Source organism: Pollicipes pollicipes, unplaced genomic scaffold, assembly GCF_011947565.3.
Source record: "Pollicipes pollicipes isolate AB1234 unplaced genomic scaffold, Ppol_2.1 Scaffold_2555;HRSCAF=2994_pilon_pilon_pilon, whole genome shotgun sequence".
Lineage (NCBI taxonomy): Eukaryota > Metazoa > Arthropoda > Thecostraca > Pollicipedomorpha > Pollicipedidae > Pollicipes > Pollicipes pollicipes.
The window spans coordinates 34,008,363-34,019,252 of NW_023596136.1; the positions used below are offsets into that span (position 1 = coordinate 34,008,363).

The 10,890-nt window shown below is 51.0% G+C and overlaps 1 protein-coding gene across 1 annotated transcript in view; it reads right to left on the reverse strand.

Moving 5' to 3' along the window:
• LOC119100605 (cell adhesion molecule 2) overlaps window positions 1-155 on the reverse strand; it is a gene marked incomplete at its 3' end in the record, with an annotated part of 17,953 nt that extends 17,798 nt beyond the window's left edge. The window contains 1 exon segment of the mRNA XM_037223687.1: window positions 113-155. Within this exon segment, the coding sequence (XP_037079582.1) occupies window positions 113-155 (43 nt within the window).
• Window positions 156-10,890: the final 10,735 nt, after the last annotated feature.

The window sequence follows — 10,890 nt, forward strand, 5'->3', positions numbered from 1 at the left end:
GAGTGAGCGAGCATCATCAATATTGCATCCATGACTGACTGGTGTAGGTGCCTTGAACCGCGGCGTGTTATTTGTTCTACTGGGAATGCTTATTTATGCCTCTAACGCCCACCACAGGGATACAAGGCGTCCACCATGCTCCTCTGCTTGTTCATGATGGGCGATATATCTCCTACATGAACAACTTCTAAGGTGGACGGCTTCTTCCAGCCATCACACCTAGCCAAGATAGGGGCGTTAGAGACGAGGTTGCTACTCGTCAGGCATTCGTCTTGCCATGGTCCCAGATATTCGTCTAGACGGTCGCCGCTCTGCAGGTTCGTCGTTAGAAGCCTACTTAGCGATGTTGTTGGATGACCTATATGGCGTGCTTTTGGGTCGCGGAGTCCGCGTGGGTACAAGCAAATATGTACACTATATAGCTAATTCAAGCGGTTAGTAGCCAATGAATGTAGTCCCGTAATACATAAGAAAACATCTGGTGGATTTGATGGCAAATATCTGATAACAGTACCATACACGAAGCTTAATAATGCTGTAATTGCCGCGGCCAGCCATTATTAGGAGCAGCGCTGTGGAAGAGCTTCCCATCCTTTTAGAAAGTGGGTTGCGATTGGTTGGCACCTCTCACTTCCATTTATCTAGACCATGGAGGACGTCTCGTCAGTAAACCTATAACAACACATATTTCTGTCTTATTTGTGAGAAGATTATGGATGCGCACCACAGCCCAGACAAGAGGAAACGGGGGTTAACAACCAATGACAAACTTTTCACAAAAGCATTATGGAGCCAGCTTGGAAGGATGACAAGAAAATACGTGGTATCGCTCTCAGAACTGTAAACAGCGGCAACTACAGGGAAACCTGGTGCTTACCATTTCATATCAAAGTGTCGAGACATCTTAAGTAACGCGCAACAGCATTCATTTCTTGAACCCACCGGGATTCTGCAGCTTGCAGAGAACGCGTTGTATGCCATTCAACAACATCCATCGCCGCACGGCTGTGTACAGGTAGTTCAAGAGGCAGAGATTTAAAAGACTGTCGTAAAAAGATTTCAAGCATAGCATCCTAGGTTCCAACACCACTATCTAGACAAAGTGTGATTGATGGCTATAGAAGGCTAACATGATTGAAGCTGTCGGTATAAGTGATATGTCACCATCATGAGCATCCAAAGTAAAATGGTAAGTAACTTGACCCTCTTTGGTAAATAACTCGAGCCTTTGACCTTTTGCGAGGCGGCTGGTGTCTAGCGGGGCATTCAGCGGGGCCATAGCGGAGGAGGCACCTGAGCGGACTGACCGAGCTCTAGGCCGCCGAGTGGGCGAGGCCGGGTCCCGAACCTCGGCGGTGAGTTCACAACTCGGTGACGTGATTTGGCAGCAGCTTGGCGCGTGCAGAACAGGAAAGCGATTGCTTTAAACTTGGGTAATCACAATTCGATCCGTCTTGGCAGCGTGCCTCACGAGGTTTGTAAGTGAGGCGGTGGTTTGGTCCGCGCCGGCCATCCGGCAATATTGTTGAAGTAGTATTACCAGTTTAAGTTCCACGCTCCGTTGTAGACTCAACAATCAGCTATATTTGGCACGGTTTCTTTTCGGGGCTTATGTGAATACACACCTCTCAGATCATCGACCAACCAACGCACTATGCGTTAACCTCGCATTTACAACGGGCATGTGGAGTCACTCTTCCTATCTAGTTCGGCCTTCAAGAGTGAATTCCAAGCGAAAAATTTATCCTGAGTTCTGAAAGTCACATTATTTGACGCAAAAATAATTGCAAATGTCTACACCAGATGATAGCTCGGAAAATCACGGATGATTAAGCTAACCTATCCTAACAGTTCACATCCACACTGAAAAAGGATATTTGCATTGCCTTCCGCTGCTGACTCTTGCTCTACATGCACACAGCTATCTCTGATGTTATCTAAGGCATACATAATAGCCACATACCGTGTTTCAATCTGTGCACTTTCGGCCGGTGTTGTTTGGGCAGAAAAACGACCCATGATATGCCAGTTTCAAACTGGTTCCATGTTAAAAAGCTATGCTTTACACGGTGTGCATAATGCAGGTGATTCGATTCAATTTGGTTACTAGATTAACGTCATATCTTCTGCCGCATACCAATAGATTATGCTATTCAAGTCAGTCCCTAGGCGCAGATTACACCATATCCAATGTAGCAAGTTGATAATGCACTGTGTTGAAACCGTGATCGTAATGTTGATAGACACAGGGGTGGTAAGCATCAAAGCATGTGCGACTAAAAGTTGCCACGCAATTCGAAATTCTAACGATCAAAATACCGCCATAACCGTCTCAAATATCCAAAACAGATAATCCTATAATTGCAATTTTATGCAACAGAATGCCAGCAGCCAGCCAGTTCGGGGCACTCAAGTGCTCAAAAGCACCGATAAACCGTCCTTTTGCCAGTTAGGAAAGCCATCAAAGATGATTAATATGTAAATAAATTGGTAGCCGTAGACCCCTAAATACGTCCCACCGAAACTTCTCCAATTTTCCCATACTCAGCTTGGAAAGTCTCTTAAGCTAAGCGGTGTGCCACATCCGAGTAGTTTTAAGTGAGTTACCGTGCCATCCAGGGCCATTAGTCACAGCAAAACCCATAGTTGATTACAGGGCGCCCATTGCTCAGGGTGGACATTACGAACGCGTATTCTGACAGTGAGGATACTCAAAACTCACCGCGATTCCTAAATTGCAAAGTTCACTTCCTGGTAAGACGGTCACTGCACCGGTGAGCACTTTCGACTGCCGACGAATGTACCTGGCTGACTCCGCGGCCACAGTATTTCTAAGCTGTGGCAGCCCCTCGATACGCTCATCCAGAACGCAGAGACCGAGCACTCAGGACACTCGCCCAGCCGACAGACACTGAACACACAGAGCGCTCACCCAGCAGGCCGAGAGGGAGCATTCGACACACGCACCCAACCGGCAGACACCGAACACTCGACACACTCACCCAGCCGGCAGACACCGAGCACTCTCACGCGGCAGGCAGAGACACAGAAGGCAGAGACATCCTTCCGCAGCAGGCAGAGACCGAGCACTCGACACTCACCCAGCCGGCAGACACCGAGCACTTGACACACTCACCCAACCTGCAGACACCGAGCACCCGGCGCACTCACCCAACAGGCAGAGGCCGAGGCCGAGCCCGAGCAGAACGCCGCGCCGCCAGCCCATGTCGTCGGCGCCGCTGCCGCAGACTGCGCGGCACGTCACCAGTCAGCCGCGTCGCCCCGCCGCGCCCCGCGTCGGAGACGATTAACGAACGGCCGCCGCGGCCGTCGGTAACGACGGGGCCGACTAGCGGCGGAGCGTCGGCGGCAACGGAGCGCGGCGGCCGGCGTCTGCGGGGGTCGAGCGCGACACGCGGACTGTCCGGCCGCCGCCCCGCGCCGTCCGATCAATGAGCACAGGTGCCGCGCGGAGGCGCAGGAAGAGGCCGGCGTCCTCCGGCGCGACGGGTCACGGGCCCGGACCGCCCCCGGCCGGACGTCTCCCGCGGCCGTCCGGGGTCAGGGCCGGGTGCGGGGTGGTGGTCTGACGACAGCGAGAGGGACGGACGCCCCGTTGAGACAGGGAAAGCGGGAGAACCAGTCGCTCGTCAAGCATGCCCGAGAGATACGGTTTCGTGATGGGGTGGGTGGCGGAGTTCTTGACTGGACAAGGATCACGGTGTGCTAACAAAGTCACGCTCTACTCGAGTACGAGCCTACTGAGTTCTTTCCACGGTACGTGCTGATTAATGACACGCAGCGCACCAAGACGACCTGATTAAACTAAGTGACACCGGCATTGTTGATACTGGAATGCTTTATCCGTACATCATCACAGAACAACGCCGTAACCTGTCTGTATTCAGCAGCCTGCGTCGCTATATCTGTTATCGAATATTTCGCAGGGACGGCTTCGGTGTCATGGCTCTTGTCAAGCAAAGCTTGCTGCGAATTCCATGAGCCAATCACCCTGGCCCAGTGACGCCGCAGGATAATGATCAACTTTGGCCGACATATTTTAGCGTGCCACGTGCCAGGACGAGGCCGCCCTGCGCCGCACCCACCTTGTCAGTTCCAGCAGTGAGGGCTTAACCAGTTCCCGCTCGCATCCAGCAGATAATTCGCTATCGCTTATTGCTAACAATCCGAAAAATCCTGAGCGGGATTCCTCCTTTAGAACATGAAGTGTACTGATATCTTTCAGCTCACACCCAGTGGACCCGATTTTCCCGGCTTCTGATGACCGCCTCAGCCATGCGGGGTGCAGCTCCTTTTTAAAATCAGGCGCTGCTGGCTATGAATGGTGACACCAGCGATGTTTACGATCAAACAAGAATTTTGATCGTAGTAAATGTCTCTAATAAAAACCGAACGATCAAACTACAGCACGTGAGCTGTAGCGGAAAAAAACGACCGGCGAAGTACCGTGCGGCGACTCCCATGCAGAGGTCGATCTTCTCAGCCAGTCTGAGCTGCCACGTCATCCCAGGATGAGCGCGACGGTCGCGGCCGCGTTCGCAACCGGCACGTGCTCAGCCCCACGGTTTTCCGCCGCGCGGAGTCGGCGCCTTGTCCGTGTCCCGCAGCACCACCAGCGGCGATCACGCACCGCTGGTGCGCAAGAAATATTGTGCTTCTTTATCTTCTCATTGGCTGATTTGAACGCTTGGCCGAGCGCATTGTTGTCGGGTTTATCTCTGGGCGTTCGCAGCCAAACACATTAACTGCGAGCCACCGGCATCGACCGTCCCGCGGTCGGAAAGAACGGCCGATCGGACCGGTCACGTAGGCGGCTGGCGGTCGCCGAGCCGCGCGCCGGGCGGGCCCGCCTCGCCGAGCCAACCCCGCGCTCGCCTAGCGCCGCGTTGCCGGCTGCCAGTCAGGCGACGTTTGGTCCCGCGCCGGCGCTCGAAGACTAATTAAATCCTTTGAAGTTCTCTGCAGCGACTTAAACATCAATGCAGGTGATCTGAGCCTGTGCTTTTGCTGGGAGAAAAGGTTCAAGATCAGCGAGATGTATGTGCATTTTGTAGCATCTAAGAACGTCCATGACGCATTAGACGTGCATCATGCGCATGTGGGTTTAACAAAAGTTTCCCTTCTTTCAGAGGCTAATTGAATAGCGCGAAGCAACCAACATCTCACACAGTCAGTCGGCGTAACCACATTTTCCGTGATTTATGAAACTTTTGGAAAGTTTCAAAGAGGAATAATTATGCAGCATCCAAGCATCTTTTCCGAGGCAGTGGAAACCAGTTATGCAATATCCCACAGGAGTCTGTTTAATTCACTGGTGTTATTAGCTGCAGTTACAATTCATCAAACAGGAGTGTTTGATCTCAACAGGACTTGCGGCGTCGCTAGCCAGCTTCTGTGCTGCATATGAGGCTGAGGACGTCGCTCCTGTGTTGCACACAAGGCTGAGGACGTCGCTCCTGTGCTGCACATGAGGCTTAGGACGTCGCTCCTGTGCTGCACATGAGGCTTAGGACGTCGCTCCTGTGCTGCACATGAGGCTAAGGACGTCGCTCCTGTGCTGCACATGAGGCTGAGGACGTCGCTCCTGTGCTGCACACGAGGCTGAGGACGTCGCTCCTGTGTTGCACATGAGGCTGACGCGTCATGGAGAGGGCTGAATCCTGTAGACGCCGCGTTATGATCCGAGGTTGGTGACGACCCTCAGACCTGGCGAGAGGCGCATGGTCAATTCAGTGTGTGTTCTCTAGTGGTTCAGACAAGGTGCTGACTTTGATGGGCAAGGACTGCAGACCGAGGTTTTGGCGGGCCGCTTGGCCACCCTGAAATTAGCTTGACATGGTTACCACACTGCTTCGTGAAAAAACAGCGCAGATTTAATTGGTGCCCATCTCCAGTGGTCTTAAATGTTCATGGGTCAAGATAGTAATCGGTGATCCATCATAACTTGTAGCAATGCCTGGCCAAAGGCATACAACGGCATATAAAGGAAGTTGGAAAGTTGTAATCGTTGCTTATCTGATTTTACTGTAAATACAACTTGCTCGCACTCGGCAGCTTTATGTTACAGGAATGAGAGCACAGCGTATACATTTGTGGCATTTGGTCACGTGCGAAACTGGAATGCTGCTGCATTAAGTGTGCCGCACCATGTCCAGCTGTCTGTTCAATGATAATGTTCAATGTATGAACTTCGCTGCTGAACAACCCGGCAAGTAAATGTGAGAGAGAGCGAGCGATTTCACTCAAACGTCATAAATCCTTGAACGATAAAGCCTCGGGGGCAGTATGTTAGTTGCAGATTCACTGCACCTGAAGATGCATTGCAGCAAAGCATTTTATGGTGTTCCTAGTGGAATTTAAATCTTGGAACCGGCAATCGTTCTTAGTGTTTTGTGACAGCCTTCAAGTCCACGCTAAGTGCTATGTACCAACTGCAAATTGAAACTCAATAATTCAACAGCGCTCTGCAACGCATGTCGCTCTGGAAGCAAAGCAACAGCCACCTTGATAGTCAAAAGCACTTTGCTGTAAATTTCCCGAACGTCCGTGCTAAGGATTCCGTCGCACAGACGCGTCGTTTTTCCCCACGAGCTCCACGTGCTTCGAAATCGTTCGTCTTATTCAAGGTGCATCGTAAAGATTGCTCGCCCTTAAGTGCTCGAGCGTAAGGCAAAGATGTCCCCGAGCTGCAGTTAATAATGTGCGTCTTTTCCTAGCCAGGCATATATTTGCCGGAGAATGGGTGTCTTAGAAGCTGTGGATAGCGGTAGAAAGCTGTGCATCCCGCAACCAACAATGTTTGGGCTCTCAAAGCGTAATTGACTGAGCCGACTGTTTCTGTACCTGCGACTCCCTTCGCTACCAGCGACGTCGGCTGAGCGTCAGCTGCACGACTCTGAGCCGCCGGTAGTGTATGGTGCTCTGACTTCCTGGTGTTAGTTGGCTGTCCTCCCAGGTTCAGAGCGCTGCCTGCCAGGTTGTCACGTGCTGATCATTTCGCCTCCTGGCTGGAGTTTTCGGCTGCCGGCTGTCACCAGGGAGACATTTGCCCGTATGAATGCAAGAAAAGCGCTGGGAAGGACACCGAGTGATACCACGGGGCGAAAGACAATTCCTTGGATCAATAATTTATTATCCTGGAAGCCTGAAGAGCTGTTTGGATGAGAAAGACCACTGCTTTTGCTAAAAGCATGTGTGCATGTCCAATCAATATTAAAGGGTAGCAACGATACATTCGATGAGCTGGCCATGATAGCGAAAACATTTTATTTACCAGATCAGATGCGTTGTTTCTTTTACCCGGTTGGCTAAGGAATCAAACCCTCGACCAACTTCCCCACCGGTTCACATCAATGCGAACTCCAACATCAAATTTTCAAAAGCCGGTGTGGACCGGAAACCGATCGTCTAGGTTTTGTGGGTGCAAAGCCCGGACTCCGCTTGACGTGAGGGTCCTGGAAAACTAGATGTTTTCGGCATGTTTCCGTTCTTAAGTGAAATGTTCACCTCGCTTGCGTGACATTCGTTATTCCGTGATTTTGGAGAAACCTACTGGTTTTGTCTACAAACGGTGTCGCGTTTTGAACCCATCTTTTGTCCTCTACTGGGTTTTGCTGCTTACACGGACGCTTAAGTGTACAGGGTCGCGCCGATTGCCTGCGCGGTTGGGTTCATGGATCGCCGGTGTCAGTTGCGGCTGCTGCTGCTGGGGCGCTGGCGAGCAAGGGAACAGCGTTCCGTCGGGGCATGCTGAGTGCGGTAAAACTGCAACTTCGGGATAATTGCGGCTGATTCCCCGCTCTGGACCGGGAAATCCCATTGGGGATGCTATGCGGTGGTCATAGGATGACCAAAGGGTAAGACTGGCATTCGGATTAAGGAAAACTTCTCACCTTTGCGAGCTTTGTCTGTGCCACACACCGAAAACCACCCGCACCACATCTACGATAACATATGTGCTGCTGTTTGCATGGGAGCAGAAAAGTTGTCAAGATTCACTTAGCCAAGCACTGGATCCTGAGTTCAGTTGTCTCACCGTAAGCATTGTATCTGCATATCCCCTGTCTAACTGTCCTTCAAGAAATAATTTCGACAATAATCTAAGCAAAATACGTTATCACTTGCTTCGAAACCGATCTTGAAGTCTCGCTTCCACATTCACCATCCAGAATCAATTTTGTCAAGCACTTTGTTTTGCATCTGGCCTTGGTTAACACGCATCGCATGCTCCGAACTCCTTTTCACAGAGCCGAGACCACTTTTTCTTTACACCCGTGCTTGAGCAAGTTCAAATCAGTTGGATTCGGTTTAATTTGTATACATGTATACTCGCATAGAATCAAGCAGCCCTAAACAACGTTTAATTTTCGGGACATCGACGGTAATCTCTTGTATGCCTTTCGCTCCACCACATGCGTTGTGCGGGTCTACTCTAGCATATATGTCATTCGTCAAATTAAGCGCATAACTCGCAGCGAGATAAAGCATATAAAGCCGTCAAGATTAAGCAGCTTAAGAACACCACGAGCACCATCTCGCCCAACGACTTGCTGTGAAAGATAGCGCTCAAACTGCTGTCATGTGTGAGCGACACGGGGCAGCAGGACGCGCACGAGCTGCCGCGCGCCCCCATGCTCAACCACCAGGCTTGCTCAACCCCCATGTACACCACCATCGACTCGGTCTTCAGCGGACAGACGGTCAGCCTAATGGAGCACCAAGCTTGCATCGCCCGGACACGTCAGTTCGGGTAGTTCTCCGACCTCTCACTGCCTGTCGTCGAGGACGGGCAAGCAACGTCGCCGAACGCCATCACGGAACTTGGCCACAGGATGAGTCGACTCGAACGGTGACGTAGCATCAGCGCGTTGCCTCGTGATCGGTCAGCCCAGCGTGAGCCCGGCCGAGAGCCAGCCCAGAGCCAGCCCAGCGACTGGCCGGACCAGCAAGGGGCCAGTCGAGAGCCAGCCCAGCGAGAGCCAGCCGAGAGCCAGCTCAGCGAGAGCCCGGCCGAGAGCCAGCCCAGCGAGAGCCAGCCCAGCGAGAGCCCGGCCGAGAACCAGCCAGCGACCGGCCAGCCCAGCGAAACCCCAGGCAAGAGTCAGCCCAGCGAGGGCACTGCCGGCAAGGGGTCGGGTGGCGACACCGTCTACACCAACGCCAAGAAGCAGCTGCTGGTGTTCAGCGCACCGCCGGTGCTGACCGTGCACATGAACCGGCTCGAAGTGTGCATTTACAGCTTGAGTAAGGTCAACCAACACGTATAGTCAAACGAGAGGCTGGGCCTGGCGCCGTTCTGCTCCGTCACTTGCCAAGACCTGCCACATATTTCCTCGACCAGCGGCGCCTGCTTAACTCCTTGTCCAGTGTGGCTTAGCACAGTGTCCGTCTGAACAACTGACACTTTGCTGCTCACGTAAGCGTTCGGCACCGCAGAGGGTGACTTTTTGCGGTTTTGTAAATGGGGATTTTTCTAAATTGAGAAGGAACTGGCATATATTTGTTTGTAAATGTTGTTGAGTTTGGGCATAGTAAAAGAAGAAGAGCTTATATCTCAACCGGCTTGTTTTTATCGAACGGGAGCTTTCAGGATAATCGCTATCCCTTCTTCAGTCTTGGTCGGAAACTGATATGAAAAACGGATTCAGCTCTGTATTAAGCAAAGCTAAAAAAGTCAGTTGCAATTTAACATATTCATCTCTATGAGGCAAAAGAAGTGATAGATGACCGGTTGAACAATTCAGCCGCAGACAAATAACGCAAACCCTTAACAAGAGCGCATGCAATGCGCCCATAATTCGATGCATTTTCAAAGTTCTTGTTTTCGCTGAATTTTACGATTTCACATGACAATGGTTACCGTGCATGCCTGTTCAACATGTGTGTAGTTATTCCACATGTTTTCATTGTTACAATAACAGCACATATCGAATATCTCGACACTGAAGCAACATAACACACACGTGTACAAATTAGCCTGACCCGGAGCCCACTAACGCACCCGTATTGCACATCACCCCAAGCACTACTCTCTTATTTAGCCCTGTCATTTTTAACTTATGTATGCACTCGCTATCGATCACCCGGTTTTATATTAAAAGTCGGTCACTGATCGATCTAGCAGTGAAGCAATCTGAAATTCCCCCCCCCCCCCCCTCTCCCTTCTCTAACGCGACACAATCCGCAACAACATGATGCACGCAATGCAACAATTCAGTGCGATGCGCGCGATTTCCCATTTCAGGCCTGAGTCCAGAACACACTTCAACGAGCTCTTACGATTTAAACCCGCGTTTCTTCCCACCCTCTCGTGTTCACTCCTTCTCTTCTTGAAGCCTCTACATATCTCCCACACCCTTCCGCATTGGCGTGTGTATGGCATCGGTGAATTACTCCATTCTTATCGGTAAATTATTAAGTTCAAAGACCCCTCCGTCTTTGGACTGAACTTGGCTATGGGCCGAACATGGCAACTTTTAAGTTTTCACAGGGTCTGGTGGCCCACGAGCGTGTGGTTTTAAAAGCCGCGTGATCGTCTTAGACACTCCTTTCACATAAGGCAGTCACGAGTGGTCTAATGTTCTCTGACGCTTTTTGTGTTTTTGATGATTAAATTACTGACGACTTTTTGACAGAATGATTTAGTTCGTTGTTGAATTTCAAAGCTCGGTGAATCCGTTTGTGCTCTTTCCTATTTTCGTCTGGGCTGGTTGAAAATATATGTGCTTTAAGTACGCGCGATCTGACCACTGACTCTTTGTGTTGGTAGCTGTAATGTGACATGGAGTCAAATACATATCGGTGTGTGTTGTCTTTGTGAACACTTCTGTAATCCTGCTGCCTTCTCCTGATCGTGATATTGAAATGTTG